This window comes from Plasmodium cynomolgi, chromosome 8 (assembly GCF_000321355.1).
Source record: "Plasmodium cynomolgi strain B DNA, chromosome 8, whole genome shotgun sequence".
NCBI classification, from domain to species: Eukaryota; Apicomplexa; class Aconoidasida; order Haemosporida; family Plasmodiidae; genus Plasmodium; species Plasmodium cynomolgi.
The window spans coordinates 298,782-312,829 of record NC_020401.1 but is presented as its reverse complement, the minus strand read 5'-3'; the positions used below and the strand labels follow the sequence as shown (position 1 = coordinate 312,829).

Genomic DNA, 14,048 nt, shown 5'->3' with positions numbered 1-14,048 from the left:
GTAGCAAAATATATAGCAAAATGAACCGCACGACGTAATAAAAAATGCCCAATTCCCACGAGGCACAGGCGTAACGCATGTTTTATATTGCTAGGGCGATGATGTGCCACGAAAGTACGCGAGCACATGCTGCGGTACATTGAATATGAGTTTTTGCACGTGCAGTACATGCGGGGTCGATTTCAAAAAAGTTATCCTCCCCCCAATGCAGCCCGTCGCTCACCGTTTTGCATATCCGCACGAGTAAAAAAAAATACCCGCCGCTGCTTCTTCTGCCTCTGCCGATGATTTGGAAAGGGGGCATAACAACCCAGGTGGGTGTGGAAGAGTATTACAAGTAGCATACTTTGCGTTGGAGTTCCCCTTGGTGCATACGAAAAGTCGAGCGACGGGCACACCTTTTGGCGGCTTTGTGCATAAATAAGTATATGCCCTTTTGGTGGGCTCTTTTTTTTTGCATACCCCTTTTTTGCGTACCCCCTTTTTTGCATACCCCTTTTTTGCGTGCCCCTTTTTTGCGTACCCCTTTTTTGCGTACCCCTTTTTTGCATACCCTTTTTCTACCATTGCATCATTTCGCGCATGACAAAATGAAAGGGCATATAGCAACTTATGTGAGGCGGAACTACAGAAGGGTGAACCCCCCAATTTTTTTCCCCCCTTTTTAAAAAGAAGCAAATGGGATGACTTCTTTTTACCTTCAAGAGGGCATTCTCAAAAAGGTTACATTTTTCCGTTTTTGCAAAGGAGAGAATTTCCCAACTTAGGGGGCACGGCGCGAAGATGAACGCGAAGGAAAGGTATGACCACTTTTGCCCAAAGGGATGATTCGGTAGGGTTCAAAAAGAGCCCAAGGCCAGCACAGCAATTCGCGTTCGTGGTGTGTATGCGCCATAGGGATAGATATACATACGGGGCGAACAGTAGGGTTCACATGGTGCTTAATATAAATATATTCTAGCATGCTGCAAGTGCTGATTACCACCCGCGCGTGTCCGCGTAATGTACGCAAAAAAGGGGAAGCTTAACATAGGGGGGAAAAGGCTCCACATAATCGTCCCATATTTGCCCTATACTCGACGTATAACTAGATAAAAGGATACTTTTTTACCCCCACAGTTTCCCTTTATTATAACCACATTTTTTTGCCTCCTGGCAACTGCTATTCGATTAAGCTAATTGCACGTTTTTTTTCTTGTTTCCTTTTTGGGCCAACACAGTGCGAAGGGAAGTATATCCAACGGACGGTCACCATATGCGGTTTGTTTCTTCACCCAAAAAAAGGAAGAAAAAAAACCTCGCAAGTTAGCCCCCCCACAGATCACCATTTGCCATCCGTTTTAATGGCTGCCTTTTTTTGAAAACGCAAAATTTGCATTATGCCCATTAAGGGTAAACCTTTCCTCAACAGAGAATAAATTGTAAAAGTGTGCCACGTGCGGTAGGACGGTTTTATATTCGTGACGCCTTGAGTGGCGGTACCCCCATATGGTGTTTCCACCAGTGAGAAGTAGCCGCGTGATTTTCCTTTGACTGGTCATAAACAGTGCTGCCTTTTCAGGGAAGCCAGAGCAATGGGTAAGCTTGCACAATGGAAATTGCACGCTGGGGATTGCAATATGGGGAAGTGTACCCCCACCGTGTGTCCATTATTTTGTACAGTTCTCTTCTGATTGCGCTCCTTGCATCAAATTACGCACTTCACGAAAGATGTTTTCATCGAGTAGGGTGTTTTCTTCACGCGGGGAAGAAGTGCGCACTAAGGAGTGTACAAGTGAATTAAAAAAAATTAAAGTACATACAAATACAGCATTGACAAGGGTCAATTCGGGAAAAAAAAAAAAAAAAAAAATAACATATTTGGACAGCAGGCGCCTAGTAAGAGCTACCTCTGTACGTACACCACCCGTGTGCATTAATATCACATCTCAAATTGGCAACCTCCGCAAGGTCGTTAAAAGAATGTCCAAAAAAAAAGGGGCCGATGGATTACTACAAAGAATGTACAAAACGGTGTAGTAATTTCTTTTTCCATTTAGGTAAAAAAAAAAAAAGGCTACATGGTGATATGGCCAACTCGACAGAGTCTGCCTGCTAGGATTTCAAAAAATTAATTAACTTTGAAAGTGCACACCGATGTGTGATCAAAACAGTTGGCACAAAAGGTGGCCTACAATGGGTATTGCACCATGTAGGTAATTTGGATTCCTCACAGAATACTGAACGAGCTGGTATACTTCTACCCCCACACATTTCTATACCCTTAAGTGTGGCCGCTAAATCACGATGTGAATATTTCTCCTTAAGTTGTTTAACCTTTCTAGTACGTCCACGACAGTGGTGACTTGACTGATGCACTCTTTCTCGTCACTCTTACTATCACACCTACTCAGCTGTTCGACGTACTTATCCAACTTTTGCATGAAAGCATCCTTAGCTTTGTCAAGGATCATAAAGTCTACCATATAATTTGTATATTTGTCAAAATCCATACCTCCAGTAGGGAAATAATTCTCCTTGGAGATTATAAGATCTGGACGTCTTTGTGTACAGTCATTTAAATATTCCCGTTTCTGACTCGAATGTCCTTGTTTAAATCCAAGTTGATATTTCATTTCCGTATTTTGAAACTTGTCTGATTTTTTGTCTTCCACTTCTGGATTCATATCTTTGTTAGCTAAATTAGTTGATTTGGATGGGCTTTCTTTTTTACTGCTGATTTCCATCCCTTTGAGGGAACTTGTATTACTGTTCAGCCACTCCCCGAGGTCATATCCGCACCTTTCCTTTAGGTACTTTTTGTATTCTATCAAATTTTCTGTTTCTTCTTTAGTGATGCTATTTCTGTTTAAGATTTGATTGAACTCATCATGCTGGAGTTTTATTTCCTTGATGAATTCTATAGGGGATAATTTTTTCTCAAAAAGGGGGTCTCCATATGTACCTACATGGGGATACTTTTCTGTGTAGTCATCCGAGTGGGCTTCCACATTTGCAGTGTTCGTTCCGGCTGTCAGATTTTGGGAATCCTTCAGGTGGACATCTCTTTGGCAATCTCCTTCGACTTTTTTCTTTCCACCCATATTGTTGTTTCCCTGGTTGCCTAGCATTTCATCCCCTTTTGGATTTTCCGAAAGAATGTACACGTTGCACTTGGCACAGAACCGCTCCTCTTTGTTCTTCTGCTTAATGAGGGGGGTCACCATGCACTGCGGTCAGGGGTGGGGAATGGGTCATGTGTGCGCAAAGGGTTGTGCATGGGGAGAGGGTTATGCATGGGGAGAGGGTTATGCATGGGGAGAGGGTTATGCATGGGGAGAGGGTTATGCATGGGCAGAGGGTTATGCATGGACAAACGGTCATGCGTGGGGGAGCTCACGTTGGGAAGCATCTCCTATGCACAAGTGCCAATTGGCACGTAAGTTTATTGACCTCAAGTGGATCTTACCATGTGGCAACACTCATTCAGCAAGGTCCAGCCTTGCAGCAGCTTATCGCCTATAATCTGGGACGCTGCGAAAGGGTCCGTGAGGTCGTTATTGTTGCTTTCGACCTTCATTTTGTTCGCGCCGGTGGGGTGTGGATCAGCGGATGGGCAAGGCAGCACACGACAATGTAAGGAGCAGAGCGACTTATTCAGGTGTATACATACGGTGGGAAAAACGAAACGAAGAATATGCAAAGAGGAACATGCAAACATTCACAAGGAAGTATTACAAGCATGCGCCCTTACATTTAAGCACAGCTGGCAGCAAAATGGGATACCAGTTCAGTGTCACCTACTCGGAAGCTTTACCTTTTTAAACGGTTAAAAAAAGAAATTACAATTTTGGGAAAGGTTTATCCGTTAGGAGCGCGTTTTTACAATGCTTGGTTTTTTCCAAAAGGGAGAAATTGTAAAATGGTAAAAAAAAAAAAAAAAAAAAGGAGAAGGGGTGGATTAAAAATGACAAGATGGTAAAAAAAAAAAAACCTGCACGTGATGTGACACGTTTAACCAAGCACATAGTTGCTGCGAACAATTTTGGAAAACGCGAGTAAAATGTAGACCACGACCAAAGGAGGGTTCTTTTGCAGAGGAGGGAACAACGCACTCACTCATATACCCGGACGCATGCATGCGGGGGAATGGGAAGCATACGGATCGCGCAGTTCACATGGCCCAGGCACGTGTACGTCCGGCGCATGCACTTGCGCGGAGGGGCAAAAGCAAAGTTTGCAAAAAAAATTGTCCTCTTCACCTCGCTAAAAATTGTGCGCAAGGCAAAGCGGACGAGGGCTGGCTAGCACCTGTGGCAATTTGTCGCCCCTGGTTTTGTAAAATAGGAATACGGCACTGCATATTGGGGAAAGGAAAAAAAATTGCAAACACGTGTAGCGCACTGCGCCTGTGCTTGGCAATTTGCTTCTCCTTCTTCTTCCTCCTCTTCCTCCTCTTCTTCCTCTTTTTTTTTTTTTTTTTTCGCAAAATGTATGCTTGACCAACCAACACTTTGGTAGAGTCCACATTCGTGAAATTTACTCCTTTTTTAACTGCGGGGTGGAAATGCGCGTATGAAATTTTTTTTATTTTCGTACCTTCGTTCGGTAGTGTGCCATAGTGTACCGTTCGGTGAGTTCGTTGGACATGTGTGGACGCGAGGCGTGTGGTCGTTCGGAAAAGCGGTTCGGAAAAGCGGTTGGGAAAAGCTGCCCTCCCAATCGGTCCTCCCAATCGGTCCTCCCTATCGGCGCGTCACTCCCCTCGTTAAACGCTTAGGCATACGCAAGACCGCCTCACTACATACGCTTACGCCAGTGCACGTCGGGGGAGGACTTCACAAAAGTTTGTGCTCTCACGAATGGATAAACTTGCTTGTGTATAAGTACGCACGTTTTTGAAAATATATTTTTACATTTTTACATGCCCATGCGTTCGTGCGCACTTTGGCCAAAGCGCAGGGGAGGCCCCAGTCCAAGTCAGGCACACAATTTGATGAAGCGCATTGCGCATATGTGCCTTGTGTGGAACAAATAAAAGAAAGCCATCCCATCAAGTCGCACGAAAAAGGAAGCCAAGAAGAAGCAAAGTAGAAGCAAGCAAAGGAGAAGCAAGCAGACGCAAGTAGAAGAGAACACAAACAAACAGAAGAAAAAAAAGGGGAACGCAAAATGAATAACAAAGTGACGAGAAACATAGAAAAGCACCTCTTGGACGCGCTACGCGATAAAGAAAACGAAATAGACCTGGAAATTAAAAGATACGAAAAACTGGAAAAAAAAATATACGATGATAATGATGAAGAACTGGAATTTATAAAAAATAAAAGATTACAAGAACTTAAAAATAAACATAATGAAAATTTAAATTTACTGAAAAAGGGACATGGGATATATAAGGAAATTTTATCAGAAAAAGAATTTTTCGAAATCTGTAAAAACTCAAAAAATGTATGTTGCCATTTTTACAGAAATACCACATGGAGGTGTGAATACATGGATAGCAAATTGATCAGCATGTCCAAGAAATTTCTGCATATTAATTTTGTTAAGATTAATGCTGAGAAGTCCCCTTTTCTCTGTGAGCGCTTGAAAATTTGGTGCATTCCTACTTTGATGCTTATTCAGAATGGACAAACTGAGCATTCCATCATTGGCTTTGACGAGTTAGGAGGCGATAATTTTTCCGAGCAGACCCTCATTAATGTTTTAAAGAAATGGAAGTTGATTGATTCGAGGGAGGCTGAGGATTGACTACGTTGTTTTTGCTCATTCGTTTTTGCTCATTCGTTTCTGCACGCGTGATGATTTAAGGAGGGTTATAACCCTGTACATGTGTTGCGGGTCTCCCTCTGTGAACGTATTCCCTCCTCAGGGAGTTTATCCCTTCTGTGCGTGTCTCATTTATTTTATTTTTTTTCTACCCCCATTTGGGTTTCCTCAGTTTTTATGTAATCATGCCGTATTGGGTCACCCAACTTTGCCCACACCTTCGCTCATTCATTTCGCGCCCTGCCAATTTGGTTCCTTTTGCAGCCCCGTTGTGCAATCCCTTGTATTAAATTCACGCCATTACAAAACAGTATCCCTTTGTCATAATTAAATTGTGATTTTCCCGCTACTCTGACGAAATTGCGCGTGAGTAGATGGTCACGCGACTTCGGTTTTATAAGCGGCCCTTTTGTAGTAGCGAAGGAATGCAAATATTTTTACAGCCCTGTGGGAGATTCTTTTGATGGGAAGGTCATAACTCCTAACTGCTGGGCGCACAAGAGGTGTGAAAATACTCAGGGAGGGGGAATAAGCCCACCTATTATACGGCCTTCCCTATAATCTGCATCATGTCCATGAATTTCAAAACCTCCACGTCCTCCCTCTCATGTCCTTGACACAATTCAGAGTTTACAATAATCGCTCGGATGAGGTCGGACATAAGAATGTACTTGTAACTGATGGGAAGAAAGTCGCTAACGATGGTGTATAAAAAGTCGGAAATCCTTTTTGGAACGTTCTTCTTTCCTTCGAAGTTGCCGCAGGCGCCATCGAGATGGGCACCACCATGGTCACCACGATCGCCACCACGGTCGCTACCTCCATCATGAATTACGTAAAATGGGCAGAAGATCGAAATTCTCCGTTTGCATGGCTGCCTCCTAAGCGCATCAACAACGAAGTCGCAATTGCTCAAGCACAAAATATTTATGTGGTCCACCTCGTATTTTCTATTCAAATTTAATGTGTTAAAAAATTCGTCTTTTTCTTTTTCATCATACGTAAAAAAACTTACGAGAGAGTTCATATTCTCTTCATCATTTTTATGCAGTTTGTTGTTGGGCATTCCACTTTGTTTCTCTTTCGTCGTGTCGGTATGCCGTTTTTTTGCTTCAAATTTGTCTTCCTCATCTGTGCGGTCATGAGCATGCTGCGTACCTCTGGAAGCGAACTGTCGAAGGTGCTCCTCGATGTTGCGGTTGAGTGGGGGGCATTTCAATTTGTCGAACAAGTTGTGATCTGAAAAGTACACTAATTTGTTCCTACTCACATGTTCGTATTTGAAATGACATAACTTTTCACTTACATAAATTTCTTTACAAAGAATTGACAAGTCCAGGTGTGCAATTATCTGCTTGTACAAGTTACTATTTTTTACGTTTTTGTCAAAAAGGACAAACTTGTAAGGTTTAAACGCCGCCATTGGGAAAAATTACGCAGAAAAAAAAAGCTAGCTGGTCAGGTAAAAATCGTTCTACATGGTTGCCAACTTGGGATGGAATGGGGGTACAAATCAAGGAAAGTACGTTAACGGGTGTGAGAACATTATTGACAAGCGACGCATGCGTACTGAACACAAATGTATATGCATTCGAAAGTATGGCAAAAATAGTTTAGCAGGGTTGCGTCAAATGTAATCAATACGCCATGAGGAAAAAATGGAAAAAAAAAATTACGAACAGGCAGGGGTGTACTCGTTTGACCGTTCGTGGGGTGGAAAAGGCGATAACGCTGTGGTGAGGAGGCATAGCCGAAATGTACCCTTATGTAGAACGCATAGTGTTGATGGTTCCCTTTTGAACAGATTAGCCAAGCGGGACATAATCCAATTTAACGAACGTTGAGAAGGCACATCCCGCTGCGGCAGTTGCTCCTTTTTTTTTTTTTTACTTTTCAGGGCAGGAAAGTTCACCCGTGGGTGCACGTGACTCGTTTAATGATACAACGGCGCGTCGGCTTGCAATTTCACTTATAATTTCGTCCTCAAATAGGATTTGCCGCTCGCCCTCGAAGGTTTCCTTCCCACTCGCTCGATTTTTTCATTTCCAAATGTGGGAAAGCCCAACTCGCTGCCTCGTGAAGCACGAACCGCTGACCAATCTGAGAAAAAAAAAAATGAAGCATTATCAGACGTAGCAACTGACCTCGCAGGTCCTGCAATTTTCTGTGGAGCTGACAAAATGATAAAATGTGTAAGGGGCAGAAAGCAAAGGAAGGTCCTTTTTTTCTGGTGTCATAAGAGAAGCGTATTTGTGCCAAGTGAGAGGGATGTCGCAAAATTATCAGCGAAGAGCCTAGGCAATTACGCATTCGACATTTTAAGAATATCGAACGAAAATAAAGCCATGTACGAAATGTTTAAAAAAAGAATAAACAGTGAAATAGGTTCATTTGACGCAAAAGATTGTTATAGGGTGTTAAAATCTTTGGAAATAAACAACAAGCTGAATGAAGAAGAAGATATGGTAAAAAACGTTTTGCATCAGATATCTGTACAGACATGCAAATATTCAATCAAAGAGATATGTGACATTTCTTTTTTATGTTCCAAGTTAAATTTGGTGTACATTCCCCTGTATGCATCGTTATCCATTTCGTTTTTGAACAAAATAAATTTGGCAACTCCTGAAAATTTATCCATTTTAAGTTTAAGCTTTTGTAAAGTTCAAATAAGAGACGTAAATCTGTTTAACCGAATAGCCATTGCAACGTTGAATTTGCTATACATGTTTGACGTGGAGAATTTGGTCAATGTGTTGATTTCGCTTGCCTTCTTGGACATTAAAAAAGACATGCTATTGTACTCATCTGTGGATATTTTTGTAAAAAATCAAAACAAGTTGAATGGTGATCAGCTGGTAAAAATTGCACACGTATATTCCAAGTTTGACTTTGTAAATAAAGACATAAACTCCATACTTGTGGGGAGAATTCCCGCGTTCGTTCCACACTTAAACAATGTACAGCTGGCCGAGTTAACAATTTCGTTAAACAGGCTAGGAGTTCACTCGTACGTCACTGATAAATTTGTTACCAATGTGAACTTGTCCCACTTAGCATTCCCCATTGCCATAAAAGTGATCAAAATATTGTCCAGCGTAAACCGCGCACACAGCGTTAACCACGTACTCAGCGTAAACAGCGCACACAGCGTAAACCGCATACACCGCGTAAACTGCGTAAACCACGTCAACGTAGAGTTTAAGTACGACCAAATTTTGTCCTGTGTGCAAAATTTTTTGCTCATTCATGGGAGGGGAAATCACCTGAACGGCAAGGTAAATTTTGACATTTTGCACGATTCTGAAAAATCTCCCCATTTAGCTAGCGACAGCAGGAGTGACAGCAAGAGTGACAGCAAGGATGACGGAAGGAATGTTTTGCTCACCGATGTGGTTAGTAACCAAATGGCCGAACAGGGCACTGAGGGTGGCAAACCCCCGGCGGATGAGGAATGGGGGGAGCCATTTCGACTAGGCCACCTTACGAGTGAGTACAGTCCCATTCATGATGTGCAGAGCCGTTCCCAGTTTTACTTGCCAGTTTTGGAGCGCACTTTAAACAAACCGAATTCATGCGGAAGCGAAATGAAGAACCACGTTTTTTCTGAAGAAGAACTAACCCAGCACTATCTGTGGTACAATTTGAAGCAGAAAATAAATCCAAATTCGGTATGCCATTTGAATGTAGATCTATTCGAGTGTCTGGTGAATTTTCTTCTACAAAATTGTGTAAGTGGGTATGAAGAAAAATTAAAATATTTTTTAAATTGCATAAGTCGAGAAATTATTCTTTCAAAAGAGTACTTAAATTTCAATTGCCTAATAAAAATATTTTCCGCTTTATTTAAAACGCCAATCATATGGAACTTGTCACTTTTAAATTGGAGTTCCATCAATTCTGGCAAGGGGAGAAAGAAGTGCCTATTTTATATTAACGAGGATACCGATTTTTATGAACAATTAGTAGAGCGGTATTTTTGTATTTTCCACTCATCTGAGAATGCGGATAATCACAGCTTGGTGCTGTGCTTTATTATGAATCTGTTGAATGCTGAGGTGAAGAATGCGCACAGCTCGTCAATCCAAAAATGCTTAGAGCATTACGCGTTGGTAAGGAGGAAGGGTAAAGACGTACAGGTGGGCTACCCCATAGAGGACCAAAGTGTGTATACTTTTGTAGAGTACTTTTACAAGGGTATCACCCTGTGGGGGGAAAGCAGGCACCTATTCGATACAGCTGCGGAGGAAGAAGCGGATCCACCAGAGGAGAACTCACCCTTGGTGTATACCTTCCCCTACGCCATGAGGGACAGCGTGCCAAATAAAATTCTGACTTTAGAATTATTTGGAATTGTTCAAAATTTTACGAAAAATGTGAAGATGCACTTTAAGGAGGGCGCGTATACAATATCGCTGTTCGAGTTTGACAACTATGTGGTTTACTTGTTTTTGGAACCGCTGGATTTTTTCTACTCCCCTGGGCAAGGCACCGAGTTGGACTTCTTGAACAGTGTGAGTGTGCGGAATGAACTCAGGGAAGAGGCGCATGAGTCCGCTGGATCTTCTGATGTGAGAAACGCAGGGGAGGTAGGAACCCACTCACTTGGGCTGCCCAAAACGCAGGAAAAGAGCAGTACCCCCCAAGGTCAAAATGCTCAGACAGAAAAAAAACAGCTCCTTCTAATTTGCGGCATGTCTTACAACCCGTATGAAATTTTTCAGAACAATAATTATTTCGTTAAGTCGGAGACATTAGTAAAAATAAATTACTTGCTGATTAAGGGATACAGCATAATTGCCATTCCGTTTTATTCCTGGAGGTGCATGAGTTACGAGGAGAAGGTTGGATCCATTAGCGCGCTTCGACAGAGTATCCTGGACGGGCAGGGTTGAATTGGTTAGGGGAACCGGCGAAGGTTCTCTCCAGGCCGGTGGGGCGTCACACCTCATGCGTACACGTGAATGTTGCGAAGAAAGCTGCAAAGTGACGCATAATGACGTACATATTATTTTGAACATATTTAAGGCATGTGCTGCTTCTGTCTCGGAAAGGGTTTGCACAACTGGGGGTGCCTTTCTGCACACCGGTGGGCTCCCCATCTCGCTATTTTATTTTATTTTATTTATTTTTATATATTTATTTTTATTTATTTATTTTTATTTTTTTTTTATTTACCTTTATTTTTTTCTGTACATACACTGATAATTCGCAGCGAAGGGAGGACCCCTTCCTTTTGCGTCCATCCCCTTCTTGGTTATCTTCCCAAATGAAGGGACACACCGATGGGGAACCCATTTTGTTTAAATTGTACCCACGTTTTAATTCGTAACTGAACGTATCTTTTGTGTTTTTTCGAAAAATATTTCATGTAACTTTCTTAAATCGCAACAAGTTCCTCTTTGACGTTAAATTATTGACGGCTTGTTTTTGTGTCAATTTTGTTCGACCACTGTGTCTGTACGTTTCACCTTTGGAGAGGTGGTGGGGTACATGCTCTATAATTTTTTTTTTTTGTCTACATGCGCATGCCCCCATTTGGTGAAGTACTTCCCTGGAAAATATGAATGGCCCTATTTTGAAAATCTTCCTTTTCGCGGTGCTTTGCCAATGCGCAGTGTTGATCTCAAAGGGAGGGGGAGGTCCATCCTTTGCAAGGGGAAAGACTCACCAGTCTGGTGACTTGAATATAGACCTGTGTACGAAATGAGGAGGGTACAAAGGGGGGGGGTCCCTCTTCTCGGTTGCTTTAGTGTAGCAGCGGGGTGCTGGTTGACGCATGTGTAGCGTGGAAGCTTCCCCGTTATAGCTGTATAATACGACCCATCTTGCATAGAAGCCAATTCACATCACATCACTTCAATTTTTTTTTTTTTTTCCCAATAAGCGTACGATGACAAAAAGCAAAAAGCGTTTAGGTTACAGTTAAAAGGAGAGACGGGAGTTTTGGATACCCCATTAATTATTCTCCAGCCAACGGTGAGGAAGAGTTTCGCCAGGGGAAATGCACAAATGGGGCATTTTGAATTTACAAATATAGTGGATGGGTGATAATGTGCAGATTGTTCAGACATTTTTATGCCGCACCAAATGTAGCTTGGTTAGCGCAAGCACTTGGATGGTGCCCCTCAATTGGTGACCCCCATTTGGTAAGTTCACCTTGAACGCTGAAATGTGCGCATGCAATTTTCAATTTGCAGGAGGATGTCCCGCCAGGCGAATTATATAACAAATATTTGGATGAAGTAGATGACCCCTCAAACATTTGTAACTTGAAAAATTGAGAAAAGTGGAGAAAGATCTCTACTTACAAAACTACAATTTGGGATGCTCTTAAAAATGGGAGGGAAGAAAAGGGACAGCTGGAACTTCCACGCACACCCACTGGGTGCTGTTTTACTTTGTCTTTCCAACGTAATGATGAAAAAAAAAAAAAAATGCGCTTTCTCCCTTTGCAGCTGTGACGGACGTTTTACGTAACTTAGTGGACTCCTTCGAACCGGTATTTAGACCAAAAGGTTTTATTTTGATTTGTTGCCAGGGTGGGCGGCGAGCCAACTTCCACACGCATCTCACGTAAGCACACATTTGAACAAAATTTTTCTCCCTTCTCAGATAGAGCAGAAGAGGTTCTTAGATAGGGTAACTTGCAAAAAGGAAAAAAAAAAAAATAAATAAAAAATAAATTATCCTGGCAAAAAAAAAGGGACATAAGCCGTGCACTTCTCCGCGCACACACACAATTATGCCAACTTGAAATGACTGCATTTCAGTTTTTAGATGAAGTCGACGCGCATGTAAAATTTTATGAAAGTTTTTCCACCGAGTGAAATTTGCGGTAGCGTTAGGGGAAGCGACAAAGGAGGAGTTCCTTTTTTTTTTCTTCTTTTTATCCCCTTTGCAGAAAATGTTTGCACAGCAATGCGGCAATAAGTGTGAAAATGTGGGGGGAATGAATCTCCCACCGTTGTTCCTACCACTATCACCCCCTACCAACATTGCTCTTCCCCCCGTGCACGTAACTATGTAGACCTAAGGTTTGCACGACATGTGTAAGGTGTGTCCCGCTTTTTTATGTGGACTCCCCATCCACCTCTACCACTGCAATGTGCAACAACTCACGAATATATATGACCCCATTTTGTGCTGCGAATTGGAAGTGATTTGGTACCACCCCACAGGGGGGGAGTGCTCACCACGGCTCATACTGTTTATACGTACGTATCGCGTTACATACGCATGTGCGGGTAATGATAATGCGTGGCAGGTATTAGATAACACATGGCAGGCATTACATAACACATGGCAGGTATTAGATAACACATGGCAGGCATTACATAACACATGGCAGGTATTAGATAACACATGGCAGGCATTACATAACACATGGCTGGTATCACATAAACGGTTGTGTGATCGACTCGATGGGGAATACGTTCCGTGTTCACCCCCCACACACCTCGAATGGTAATAACGGGAACGTGTTTCCCTAGAACAACTGGGGGTTAAAATTCACCCCTTCTCCTTTAACAGATGAGCAGCGAGGTGGAATGCCAAAGTGGGTGTTCTCCCATTTAATTGATTACAGTATGGTGAGAGGGGCAAAAAGGGGCATTATGAATTGGTACATTTGATAGGCAAAGAGGACACTGCCCTGTATTGTAAGCTTTATGCTTCTCTGAAAGTGCCTTTTTTTCCTTTTTTTTTTTTTCATTACCATGGGGAGGATGAACAAGTAGTTTCCCGCTCCCCCTGCGTAACGCTCTACATACAGACGTTTTTTCACTTTCTTTTTTTCCCGCACTACCATGCATAAAAAAATTACCAAATGTAGGTAACAACGTTACTTCCTGCGGGTTGACTCGAGGCTGAGAGAGGTGGGTACACGCCCGCTACGGACAAAGCAGGATATAATGGTGGGATCACTTTTGCCTCCTTCCCTCATGTGTCATCTGTTATGCGATATACATAAAAAAATGTATGCACAGCTAATGAACAAAAAAGAGGGAAGGCTCACATGTAAAGAAACGCTAACAAAAAAGCGAACGAGAAAAAATACTCCCTCTATCTAACTGCGCCGTTTGGGTCAGATCAGCACATGTTGTTTGCGGCAAAAAAATAAAATAAGCGTAAAGAGAAATTTCTTCTTCGATTCACAATTCTGTTATAAAATTTACGAGAAAGGCATGACGCAGCTTCGCTTCACATTTTTTTATTCCATTTGAGATTCCATTATGTTGCTAAAAATTTTTTTTTTTCTTTCAACAGGAATGCAGTTCATTTTTTGCGCCGTGTCT

The 14,048-nt window shown here is 42.3% G+C and overlaps 5 protein-coding genes across 5 annotated transcripts; 3 read left to right on the top strand and 2 right to left on the bottom strand.

Moving 5' to 3' along the window:
• Positions 1–2,276: 2,276 nt before the first annotated feature.
• On the bottom strand, positions 2,277–2,944 carry PCYB_081600 (hypothetical protein; the record flags this gene model as incomplete). Its single annotated transcript, XM_004221898.1, has 1 exon — positions 2,277–2,944. A coding segment is annotated over one exon (666 nt), but the record flags the coding sequence as incomplete, so codon positions are not given.
• A 2,207-nt stretch (positions 2,945–5,151) lies between these two features.
• PCYB_081590 (thioredoxin domain containing protein) lies at positions 5,152–5,733 on the top strand (the record flags this gene model as incomplete). The annotated part of the gene is made up of 2 exons (XM_004221897.1): positions 5,152–5,430; positions 5,533–5,733. The coding sequence occupies 2 exons, from the start codon at positions 5,152–5,154 to the stop codon at positions 5,731–5,733; spliced, it is 480 nt and encodes a 159-aa protein (XP_004221945.1).
• Positions 5,734–6,292: 559 nt separating this feature from the next.
• Positions 6,293–7,174, bottom strand: PCYB_081580 (hypothetical protein; the record flags this gene model as incomplete). Its single annotated transcript, XM_004221896.1, has 1 exon — positions 6,293–7,174. One exon carries the CDS (start codon positions 7,172–7,174, stop codon positions 6,293–6,295), a length of 882 nt encoding a protein of 293 aa, XP_004221944.1.
• A 757-nt stretch (positions 7,175–7,931) lies between these two features.
• PCYB_081570 (hypothetical protein) lies at positions 7,932–10,646 on the top strand (the record flags this gene model as incomplete). The annotated part of the gene is made up of 2 exons (XM_004221895.1): positions 7,932–8,216; positions 8,250–10,646. The coding sequence occupies 2 exons, from the start codon at positions 7,932–7,934 to the stop codon at positions 10,644–10,646; spliced, it is 2,682 nt and encodes an 893-aa protein (XP_004221943.1).
• A 461-nt stretch (positions 10,647–11,107) lies between these two features.
• On the top strand, positions 11,108–12,765 carry PCYB_081560 (hypothetical protein). Its single transcript, XM_004221894.1, has 6 exons — positions 11,108–11,449; positions 11,639–11,730; positions 11,952–12,018; positions 12,210–12,253; positions 12,367–12,393; positions 12,525–12,765. Exon 1 carries the CDS (start codon positions 11,245–11,247, stop codon positions 11,431–11,433), a length of 189 nt encoding a protein of 62 aa, XP_004221942.1. The 5' UTR covers positions 11,108–11,244; the 3' UTR covers positions 11,434–11,449; positions 11,639–11,730; positions 11,952–12,018; positions 12,210–12,253; positions 12,367–12,393; positions 12,525–12,765.
• Positions 12,766–14,048: the final 1,283 nt, after the last annotated feature.

Coding starts and splice junctions, on each gene's coding strand:
- PCYB_081560 (XM_004221894.1), top strand. CDS start 11,245: ATGCTCTATAATTTTTTTTTTTTGTCTACATGCGCATGCCCCCATTTG.